Source organism: Annulohypoxylon maeteangense (assembly GCF_022496945.1).
Source record: "Annulohypoxylon maeteangense strain CBS 123835 unplaced genomic scaffold GGS22scaffold_22, whole genome shotgun sequence".
NCBI lineage: Eukaryota > Fungi > Ascomycota > Sordariomycetes > Xylariales > Hypoxylaceae > Annulohypoxylon > Annulohypoxylon maeteangense.
This window is the reverse complement of record NW_025953269.1, coordinates 218,536-229,891: the sequence shown is the minus strand read 5'-3', so window position 1 is coordinate 229,891 and position 11,356 is coordinate 218,536. Positions and strand designations below refer to the sequence as shown.

General features: G+C 48.8%; 4 protein-coding genes across 4 annotated transcripts; 1 reads left to right on the top strand and 3 right to left on the bottom strand.

Moving 5' to 3' along the window:
* Positions 1-1,519: 1,519 nt before the first annotated feature.
* On the top strand, positions 1,520-3,636 carry GGS22DRAFT_192753 (subtilisin-like protein; the record flags this gene model as incomplete). The annotated part of the gene is made up of 4 exons (XM_047965307.1): positions 1,520-2,569; positions 2,639-2,871; positions 2,921-3,043; positions 3,099-3,636. The coding sequence occupies 4 exons, from the start codon at positions 1,520-1,522 to the stop codon at positions 3,634-3,636; spliced, it is 1,944 nt and encodes a 647-aa protein (XP_047814750.1).
* A 43-nt stretch (positions 3,637-3,679) lies between these two features.
* Positions 3,680-5,225, bottom strand: GGS22DRAFT_77976 (integral membrane protein DUF92-domain-containing protein). Its single transcript, XM_047968076.1, has one exon. The coding sequence runs from the start codon at positions 5,074-5,076 to the stop codon at positions 3,976-3,978; it is 1,101 nt and encodes a 366-aa protein (XP_047814749.1). The 5' UTR covers positions 5,077-5,225; the 3' UTR covers positions 3,680-3,975.
* A 225-nt stretch (positions 5,226-5,450) lies between these two features.
* GGS22DRAFT_192751 (carbohydrate esterase family 5 protein) lies at positions 5,451-6,494 on the bottom strand (the record flags this gene model as incomplete). The annotated part of the gene is made up of 3 exons (XM_047965306.1): positions 5,451-5,931; positions 6,000-6,224; positions 6,289-6,494. The coding sequence occupies 3 exons, from the start codon at positions 6,492-6,494 to the stop codon at positions 5,451-5,453; spliced, it is 912 nt and encodes a 303-aa protein (XP_047814748.1).
* Positions 6,495-7,424: 930 nt separating this feature from the next.
* Positions 7,425-11,018, bottom strand: GGS22DRAFT_182002 (bifunctional P-450:NADPH-P450 reductase; the record flags this gene model as incomplete). Its single annotated transcript, XM_047963920.1, has 7 exons — positions 7,425-8,100; positions 8,172-8,485; positions 8,545-8,847; positions 8,914-9,615; positions 9,684-9,935; positions 9,994-10,110; positions 10,182-11,018. The coding sequence occupies 7 exons, from the start codon at positions 11,016-11,018 to the stop codon at positions 7,425-7,427; spliced, it is 3,201 nt and encodes a 1,066-aa protein (XP_047814747.1).
* Between the last annotated feature and the right edge of the window lie 338 nt (positions 11,019-11,356).

Below are 11,356 nucleotides of genomic sequence, written 5' to 3'. Positions count from 1 at the left end.
AGATTGAGCCCTTCAAAAGAGTAATTGAATAATATATTTAGTAGAATATATTGGTACTAAACGAGTATTAGTAGTCGTTGCTGAGCCGTTGTTGAGCTGTTGTTCAATAGTAAACCCTCACTGGCAGTAAATTACAGAGAGTTTAGTGGTCAAGACAGTGCTCTAGGGCTATTGCTAGTGCTCCAGTTAATTGACTGGGCTGTTTAGGCGATTTAGTGTCATTTCTCCCGCTGTCATTAACTGTGCATCAAATATCCCTTCCCCGCCAAAATAGGAAGGTATACAGGCCGCGACAGGTAATAAATGCCAACCGTGTAACGCAAGGGATAATTTCAATGACAGTATGATCCAGTAAAATGAGTACCTGAGCTACTTTCTCTAGGTCAGGCACGTCGACGAAAACATTATCGCTCGGCTCTTAAACCGAAAGAGGGTTCGCCGCTGAAGGATCATAATGCAGTCCATTGGAGGCGCAGTCCATTGAGGAAAGAGTTGTTAATCAGTGTATAGTTAGATATGAAGCTTAGTCAGCATCCATACAATATCAGCAAACCTCTCGATAACTTCATGTTACCAAATCCGTTCAGCCCGTATCGTGCCAGTTATCTTCTTCTTATAGCCTATGCAGTTTCACTAAATAGAATGAGATGAGAAAATGGCTTCGTGATTGATAACTCGTGGAATTTAGGGTAGAATCCTTCGGATTGATGAGCCCGAGTTTATGGGGCTTGATGGGCCAGCCCTACAATCTACCTCCATACCTACCTAGTAGGTACATATTCGTGATTTGACAGGCTGAGTTGCGTACCTACATAGGTAGATAGCGGTTTCGTTTGCGCTTAGGCTATCGCGGTCGACTATCATAGGCGCGATTATAGATTCATTCGTAGTGGATTCAACCCTTGCGAATTTATCTAGGTAACGTTCCTGTCTATCATCGTCACCTTCGTGTTCTTAGGTAGCAATAAATATGAGTGTTGGATAGCTGTAATGGCCCATCCCGCTCGTATCGCTGGCTTTGCATGTCTCTAATATTAAGCCCCTGTCGTCCACTGGTTTCGTGAGGGGTCGGAGCTGAGAGACACTGCGATATCACCAATATTCTTGACTCCGACACCTGAGAGACAGCTAAGTAGTTCTTTGCATCGCTGTTAGAGCTTTATAAAAACTATAAATATGGTCGATACGATGGAGAATTGGGCGCCTCTAGATATTTATTCAACCGATTCTTGAGAGAGAACCGGCACTCAAAGTAAACCCCTGCTGACGATCCGGAGACATATCCCGAATCTGCAGGTCGGCCGTGACGCTAAGATTCCAAGGGTATTTAATACGAGAAATGCCCTCTGTTTAATGATACCATTGCGATTGCGCATTGAAGAGCTCATAACAGGACGATGGTGATCATGGGCCGACTATTGGGCAGCATAAGAAGATGGCCAGCCGGTCATTTGATTAAGCTCTGCATCCGAATCTTTGCGATTCCGTGCCATCTTGGGTATATCGTCTTGTTTTCATCATGGCGATGAAATGGTCCTTCATTGGGATATTGGCCGTAGGCGCCACGGTCGTTTCCTCTAGCCCCGCGCCTGCGTTAAAGGGACGATCTATACTTCATGAGCGTCGCGATGTTAACCACGAACTAAGTTGGAATAAACGAGACCGGGCCCCATCCGACGATGTTTTTGAGATGCGCATTGGTCTCAAACAGCAGAATCTGCATCGAGGTTATGATCTACTCATGGATGTATCGAATCCGAAGTCCCCTAATTACGGAAAATATTGGACGCCGGATGAAATTGTTCATATGTTCGCGCCAGCAGGAGAGGCTGTCAAAGAAGCAAAGAATTGGTTAAATTCATCGGGGATTGGTGGCGAGCGTGTTGCACTCGCTGCGAGTAAGGGCTGGCTTGTTTTCAATGCGACGGTCGGAGAGGCGGAGAAGCTCCTTCAGACAGAGTACTGGCATTATGAGGGCGACGAAGGGCAGATCGCCGTGGGCTGTGATGAATATCATGTTCCGGCTCAATTGAGTGAGCATGTCGATTTCGTCTACCCAGGGGTCGCGAAGGCCGAAAGTAGGAAGTCGAATAGCCTCGCAAGACGAAGGAAGCGTGAAACAAGACAGCACAAGACCATCCGTCCAGGGAAACTCATAGGCCGCCAAGAGTCCAACTGCTCTGCAGTAGCAACACCGGAGTGCATCGCGAAGCTTTACAAGATTCCACCAGCAGATAAAGCGCACCCCAACAACTCCATGGGAATTTTCCAGAAGCAATCTTGGTACCAAGAACGGGATTTGGACTTATTCTTCAAGACCTACGCTCCGAATATCCCTCAAGGAACTCGACCGCAGAACTTGAGCATCGACCTAGCTGTCTGGCACTACAATGAGAACGATACCCACGTCAGCTATCCAGATGAAGCAGACCTAGACCTCGATGTCGCGTATCCCATCATCTATCCTCAGAAGGCCACAATTTACCAAGTGGATGATGAGTACTATAACCTCCATTCGGCAAATGCATACTTTGGCCTGTTCAACACCTTCCTCGATGCTATCGATGGCGTAAGTTCTTACTATTCCGTTTCGATCCCCAGGATAACTTAGCTTACTGAAAACCTTGTGTGGCTATAGTCTTATTGCAACTATTCGGCATATGGCGAAACGGGAGACAACGCCGTGTACGATCCTGCCTATCCCGATAACCACACTACCATCGCTCCGGGCAGACCGGTACCATTCGACCCTGGAAATTATAAGGGAGAGCGTATGTGCGGCGTATACAAACCGACGAACGTGATCTCGATGTCGTATTCGAGGGTAGAGTCTACGTATAGCGTCCCGTACCAAATGCGACAATGCAACGAGTTAGTGATCCAATATAGTTTGAGAGCCGAGATACTGACGAATATAAAGATGGATGAAGCTAGGCCTCCAAGGCGTGACTGTTGTAGGATCGTCCGGTGACAGCGGCCAGCTTGCGAATAATCAATGTCATCATTCTAGTTTTAGCACGTTTTACGCTAGCCACCCCGGAAAGTATGGCTCCCTCTCTTATATCTTATACCAGACTTAATCACTCACATTTGAATAGCTGCCCTTACATCACGTCGATCGGTGGCGTAATGCTGCAGTCAAACGGTACCCTAGCCGCTGCCAATGTTAAGGATATACCCTGGGCTACGTCTGGCGGATTCTCTCAGTATTTCCCGAGACCGGATTATCAGGAGACGGCTCTTTCGACTTACTTCTCAAAACATGACCCAGGCATCGACGCTGCTTATAACAAAACTGGAAGGGGTTTCCCGGATATTTCTGCCCTTGGTAGGAACGTGGCTGTGGCCGTTTTGGGTGAGCTAGGCGTTGCCGATGGAACATCTGCTTCCACGCCCTTGATCGGTGCCATGTTCAATAGGATTAACGAAGAGAGGCTCGCCGTGGGTAAATCCACTATCGGATTTGTGAACCCAGTGCTCTATGCCAACTCTGGCATTTTCGAGGATATCACAGCTGGCGATAATGGGATCTGCGGCGTCAAGGGTTTCCCGGCTGTAGAAGGTTGGGATCCCGCGACCGGATTAGGGGTGCCGAATTATCCGAAGCTATTAGAGACCTTCATGGCCTTACAATAAGTCTTAGATTGAACGTTAGTAATAATACCCGGGGATTGATGATGATATTGCATTAACGACATTCAAGACGTGAATCGTTCCTGGCTGGTCGGAGTAAACATCCATTCAGGCAATCGGGGTTAGACTCGGAAACGCGGACGAGCTAGTTTTCATCCCAGGTATAAAAATCTAGATCCAGTTCCAACAAGACGTAATTCTTTTCGATGGCAAGCGTAAAAGAAAGGGCGAAGTATATTTGATGAGAGGATAAAATGAAATCCACCTAAGGGCCGACCAGACTATTCCACTCCATTAACTGCCTACCTAGTACTTATCCGCCGTCGTTATACGTAAACACGTTTAAGCCTTCAGTATGCTGTCTAAGGGAACCTCCCAGTACCAACCGGCTAGAGCCATTGCGCTAATGCTCATCGTAAAGGCCATCAAAAAGTTCACGTCGTTATTATCCAGCAAGTCCCATCCACTCTCCGCAATACGCGTAGGCTTAAGGTCGCCGAAATGAGAAGCGCGGTGTTTATCTTTCGGATCGTAAGGATTCTTCCCATCGTCGGCCTGTGATGTCGATTCCTTCCCAGTATTACTGCCCTCCTTGTGTTCGTGCGAGTGGGATTCGACGGTTAAAACACGGACGCCACCTTCGCCTTCGACGATCTTCCCAGAACGTACATCCCGTACACTCCTCTGAAACCAACCTCCCAAGAAACTGTCCAGAAGACTTCCCAACGCACCCCAGATAGCTAATCCCCAAGCCAAAGTAGCCTTTTGATTCACATTCCATATTTCACCACCACCTATCTTACCCTTCGTGTCCTCGCCGCAGAAGGGTAGGAACATAAGAGACGCAGCCACAATAATCATGGACCCGAGGAGACCGGCGATCAATCCCCACAATGTGACGCCACCATTCGTGCCTCGTGGAACTTTTCGGAGAGACCAAGATGTGATCAATCGTGGGCTGGTACGCGACAAGATTCCGAGTTCGGAGGAAAATGTATCGGCACACACAGCGGCATAATTAGCGATGATTCCAACAACGAGAATATCACCGCCCCATTTATAACAGAATGAGCCTTGTGGGATTTCCCCGTGGGATAAGATGGCATCGCGCCGCACATGAAGCTGGTAGGCATGCAGGAGCGTTAAGATAGAAGACATAAGCGAGTTAGCAAGGACCTGGACGTGAGTCCTCGGACCCTCGCCTCCGGTACTTCCTTGAGAGTGTAAGGTTAGGCCCGCCTTGACATCGGCCTTAATCTTGGTGACCCGGGTCCCGGCTAAGAAGAAGACGACGAGCAAGACGAAAGGAAGGTTCCAGGGATGGATGGCGTGCACGGTAGCGGTCACGGCGGCGGCAAAGATACCAAGCGGCGTAAGCGAGTTATGGGAGTAAGCTCGGTAGACGAGCGCCAGAGTGGCAGGGACGGCGATTATTGCTCTCATCGTGACTCAAATCCCGGATGTATTCTATGTCCTATCAAATATTTAAAGCGCCACTTTGGCGTCGCCGCATATGCAGGTACTTGAATGGCGTCGACTGTGTCTAGGAAGTTGAAGATGAGTGAGCGAGGTGGAGAAATAGCTGTCACGGCTCACCTGCTTACTTCTTAGGGCTACATACCTGTCCTCTTATCGATATAGATAAGATAAAAGCTTTCTATGTCTAAAAATAGTAATCACTAGAGAGGGTACCGAGTATGTACTCCGAGGTATGACGTCAGGACGATAATGCCAGTACGCTATCGCTATCGTGATTGAATAAACAAATGATTTCATTAACCCTTCAATTAACTATCCCATACAACCCATTTATAATCCTACTTCTTACTCTGGTATACGCTGATCAGATCGCCAACAGCCGTCTTGACCGTCCCGTCGTTGCCGTACCAAAAGTGTTCTGGTGTCAGCATCCAGCGCCTTAGATGACCCGACACAATATCTTTTCCAAGCTGAGAGATTTGGCTTTTGGCTTGTTTCGGAAGCTCCGTGATTAGGCTCGTGAGCGCAGCCTTCTGACTATCATTCATATGCGTCGAGTCTACCTGTTTCCATATGGCTACGAGCCTGTTGATGAACTCGATAGGATTGCTTGGAAAGTCTTCTGTAACGCTGGTGCATAGAGGATCGGGTGTGGTCTGTTCGCAGTACGATAGAAGTTTGGTGTTTGAGGGTATCGCGGGATAGTTGACAGTATCTTGCCAAATGCCAACAGGGTCGCCGAAGACTCCCAGTGCGATAACACTGTCCGCCGCGTTTCCAAGCTCGCTTAGCGATTTATGGGCACACAACGCGCCTTGACTATTACCGAACACGTTAACGACGTTCCCGCGATGATGCAATTAAATAGATGATGAAGTCGAACTTACCTCCATCCCCAGATGGCAACCTTAGAGTTTGGGCAGTGGGAATTGTATTTCTGTACAGCTGACCCTAGACTTTTCGCACAACTATTCGATCCGCCTTCTTTGACATAGCCGGCTAGATCGGCCGGGTAATCGCTTGCACTGACGCCTTGCATCGCGATCTTGATCCCCGATGAGTGGCTGACTAGCGCATCGTGGAATAAACTACCAACCCAAGGGCCAATATTTCTAGATCATTTTCGTCAGCCCAACAAGACTCCGCTGTGGCTTGCTCCTAGGTACCCAATCTTACCCATCATCGAAAGTTCCTCGAGCAAAGATCACCGCAAGGTCAGCACATCCTGCTCCCGAATCCCCATTAAGTACGGGGTCCCAATCATTGGCAGAAACTGCCGGATCTCGACTTTGAATGATTGCTGCGGAAGCTGGCGATATTAGGGAGAGGTAGAAGGAGGTAGTCAAGCCGGACAAGACGACCCATCTCGGAATCGCATTCATGGTTATGGATAACATTGTCGCAGAACTTTAGTGGTTTAGTGGATGTGACGACAAAAGTTAAGTGAGAATTTGCTTCTACTTATTCTAACCATTGAAGAGATGTAGGATTCAGATGTCTTACATATACGTACCTACTACCTACCTACTAGGTAGGTACGTTGGTTGATATATACCCATGATCATGCCCATGCGATGTGGCGGACGGCATTGTATGGATTCCCATGCTAGCGATCCCGCGAGACTTCGCGTTCTGTCCAATGACCTCACGACACTTTTGTTAAACAAGCAAGTCAGGGTCGGATCCCTCGTCGCATTTGTCGTATATCAACGCCGCCATAAGTGGATACTTACTACTAGAAACACCTTCCTAAATGAACAACTTTCGAACATATTATTTACGGGCGAAGTCTGTTCTCATCGGTCAGTAAATCCTTGAATAGGGCGTTTCGCAGTCACCGATTGATGTCCCTAGCATTCTATCCTTTTCGCAAACCCGGATATCTGGTTCATTTAATTATGTGCTCGCATATCTGAACCAACATTCGGTCAGTCTTTTTATAGAATCCAATCGATGTTGGTTTGTAGATGACTGATCACTTAGGCAAATAAATCTAATCACGATATCGCCTCACGTTAATGACCAGAGTATCGAAGGGAGGAAGTAAGCTGTCGTCAAAATAAAGGTATTATTTTCTTACGCAGAATCCTCTTCGCTCACCAACATGCATTCGCCTAAGACGCAGGTACATATGCAAAGAATAGTCTAATTTCCAGTTAACATTCTCAAGTTTCCCATTTGCTAACACTTGAAATACATATTGAATAGAGCAGAGAATCTCAAGCCCCTATACCAAACCTAACAAACTACCATTCTTTATACCCATATCCCAATCCCAATCCAAATTTCCCTATCTCCCCATCTCCATTCCCCTAATCAAAAACATCAGTAGCATACCTAACGTTCCTCCCCTCATCCCACCACTTCTGCACCTCCTCATCTCCGAGCTTCTCCCCCCTAACCCTCGCATCCTCCTGCCTCATCCCCTTCACAATCTTCTCGACGCCCTTACTCACCCTCCTCGAACCACACACATACAACACCGCCCCAGCCCTCCACATCTTCATAAAGTTCTCCCGATCCGCCCACAGCAAGTCCTGCACATACCCCAACCCCGCCGCCTCCTTAGGCTTCCGACTATACGCGCGCCGCACAGTCACCGCCCCCATCTCCTCCCACTTCACCAGCTCCGCCGCGTATAAATCGTCCTTACCACGCTCACGGCATCCGTGATATAGAATCGTGGGTGCTACTTTCCGCCCCGATTGAACCATCGCCGCGCGCTCCTGCACGAATCCCCTGAACGGCGCGATACCAGTCCCGGCCGCGACGAGGATTAGCGGTGTCTTCTCAGGCGTGGAGGGTAGGTGGAAAGCCATGTGTGAGGAACGCACGGAGACGCGCAGACGGTCCTCTGGTTCGAGGCTGGAGAGGTAGGAGCTTGCTACGCCGAGGTATTCCCCGCGGCCGGAGTTGGCGCGGCTTGAGATTAGGGAGAAGGTGATTGAGGCGACGGTTGGGTCGTCTAGAGGGGATGATGATATGGAGCTAATGAGGGCGGGTTAGTATGGTAGGTCTTGATGAGTGGTACAAGGAGAGAGAGGAGGGGGAGGACTTACTATTGACGAACGCGCATCTGAGGCAGCATTGTTAGGAAACTTCCTAACGAGATATCGATGGAGGGGTATGTCTCCAGTAAGTCGAGGATCGAGACTCGCTTTGCGATGATCTCAGCGTCGTAATTGTCGGAGCCTAGGATCTTCAATGTAGCGCGTTCTGTTTCGTTGGTGGCCTCGTCTGCTAATACGAGAACGGTTCGTCGAGTTGCTGGTTGCGCGAGCTCGACGAAGCCGCTTAGGATGCTGTGTGCAGGAACTAACTCGTTGGTGGGTAGTCGAGTGCCGGCGCCTTCGATTTTTATGGTTGAATCCCACTGAATTGTGAGGTTAGTCATGGTAAGTTTTAAGGGGGCTGAGAAAAGAGGTTACATACCGACAATCCGAATCGACGCATTGCTCGTTGCACCGTGTTCTTGGGGTTTACGGGTAGGACCGTGAGATAATCCCCAGGCCTGTAACTTAGGCCGGCAGGAAGCCGGATATCGACATGCTTCTTCACGGGTTCTCCGTCCGCAGTAAGAATTCGCGTCGCTATGACTTTACCTTCTTCCACCTCGTTCTTCTGCATGGACGAGCGCATATTCGATACCTGAACTTTCAGGGGGGCGATCTTCGTTTCCTGTAGCGTTTCGCCTCCTTCTTTGGCTCGCAATTCGTCTAAAGCTGGCCATAGTACCTAAACAGAGGTCAGGATATTAGAAATGATGCGGGATAGCTGTGTCGGATAGCAGATTTCACTCACGCTGTCTTCCCAAGTCTCAAAAGACACAAACATATCCTCTCCAGCAGCGTCCGCGAAGCCGATATCCGCGATTCTCGTCGCACCTAGCTCCTCGAGTCTCTGATCAACTAATTTTGGAACTCGGTGGAACGTCTGCGCCCAATCGTGATGACCGCATCCGAAAACGGCATACGATGAACCCTGGAGCGCTAGCTTGTCTTCTATACTGTTGATCCAAGAAACGAAATGAGCCGCGTTATCTGGAGGCTGCCCTTCATAGCTCGCCGTAATGATAACGATGGGTTCGTTCTTGGGAAGCCTCTCGACGGCGGCGTCCATGCAATCCAGAGTTTTCACTTCGTAGCCGTGTGATACGGCATCCATGGCTAGGCGCTGCGCCATATTTTCGCAAGTTCCGCTATTAGAGCCGTATAAAACAGTCACACGCTTACCGCCAGTGCCGTTACTAGGAGTGATATCACCCGAAGATGCTTTCTGTTTGATCCTCGAAGGTGCCTCCGTTCCGGCAAGTCGATGTTCGAGCTCAACGGCGTCTTGACCATCACGCAATATGGCCCGGATAAAGAAGTTATCGGGTTTGATAGTCAACGTCTGCTTGTGGGCAAGCTCGTAGTCCGAGTCGGCGAAAGCGAAGTTGAAATTCTGAAAGAGGATGGCCATGACGAGCACGGCCTCTTGCCATGCGAATGGTCGACCGATACACTATCGATTTCGATCAGATAAAATCCCGTTCCGTGTAATTTTATACTAAAAGATCGAGTATTACTTACCGCCCTAGCTCCATTACCGAACGGTTTCCACGAGTTCTTCGGCAGCTTATTGAAATTCTCATCAAGCATCCTCTCCGGTTTGAAAACCAAGGGGTCTTCGAAAACCGCCGGATCAAGATGTGACTCGGTAAGGAAGCATTGGACGAATTCACCTTTGCGCACAGGGTATTTCCCGGACAGCAACGTATCCTCAAGAGCGCAGACACCAAACAGAGCAATAGGCGAGTCCAGACGGAGCGTTTCTCGAAGAACCTATATTAGTTAGTTCCTCATTCACAATGCGGATCTCATGGCCTAGAGATTTACGTACTGCAGAGATATAGGGGAGTTTTGACATATGTTGTGCTGTGATAGGCCCCTTGCCTACTACTTCGTCAACCTCGCGTTGTACCTTTCGATATTCGTCTGGGTTCGCTATGAGCCGATACTGTGATAGGTCGAAGCGTTAGTAGGCAACATGATGGTAGGTAAGAGGAACACTAAGAATCAGTAACTCACCATGGCGTATGATAGGGTTCCGGAGGTAGTCTCATGCCCCGCGACTAAGAACGTGATGAGGTTGTCGATAATGGACTGGTCACTCATCTTCTCCCCCGTTACCGGGTCACGTCCCTTCAACATGGCGGTGAGGAGATCATTTCGGGTGCTATCAACGTCCGCGATACGTTCCTTCAGAACCTCATCGGCCGTCTCTCTCATGACGTCGATATAAGCCTTAAATTCCTTATCCTTCGCTTGATAAAGGAACGCTGGCAAGGGTAGCCTTTGGGTTCTTCGTCCGCTCTCCAAGAGAAATTCGGTCATGGAGTCAACGAAGGGGTGCATCTTGTCAGAGTAGAAGCTGTTGAATCGGAATCCCATGGAACAGAGGGCAATCGTATCGAGCGTTAGCCGCGTGAAATCTTGAGTGGCGTGTATCCTCTTATGGGGTCCCTGCCTTGCCCACTTGAGAGCCAGTTGCGAACCGATATCCTTCATCTCGTCGAACATGTTGCGAATTCCTATCGGACCAAAAGCCGGCATCAGGATACGATGAGCGATTCCCCAGTTTGGCGCCTCGAGCTTTGCCGTGAATAGTCCATCACCCAGGCCTGCCTTAAGCTCCTGCAAGACATTGTTCGGAACTTTCTTGAATTTTTTCTCGTCGCAAGCCTGATCGACCAATTCACGTGTGTTGACAAATACTAAGCTGGTACCCGGGAGACTTATTCTATAAATCTCGCCGTACTTCTGTGTTAGGGCTTTGAAAGATCGAATGGAGTTTTCGGCGTCGATGTCGGCGATATTTCCAATAAATGGAAGTCTTGGTGGTTCAGGAATCGGGACAGTCGCCATATTGTAATTTCTGGTTGTATCGAATCCGAGTAACACAGTTATATGGTTGTATCCAATGCTTTCGAATACACAGTTCGCATCAAAATCGTCTTGCTTTATATGAACTGCAGTGCTAAGGGGAATGAGGTCTAGTCTTTACACGTACACTCCAGCAGACTATATATACCTGTATATACACCCAGATACCTCTATACCTCTATACATATATACCTCTACATCTATACCCACGTACTTGCTAGGCACCTACTCGCATACCATGGGGCTTGTTTCACCCATACTTTTCCTCGTAGTCCGCGCGTTAGCGTTCGGGTGCCGTGGTGGCCGTTGATCACCGACGA

Excerpts from the sequence above, each read along its gene's own strand:
- GGS22DRAFT_77976 (XM_047968076.1), bottom strand. The coding sequence starts at position 5,076 with ATGAGAGCAATAATCGCCGTCCCTGCCACTCTGGCGCTCGTCTACCGA.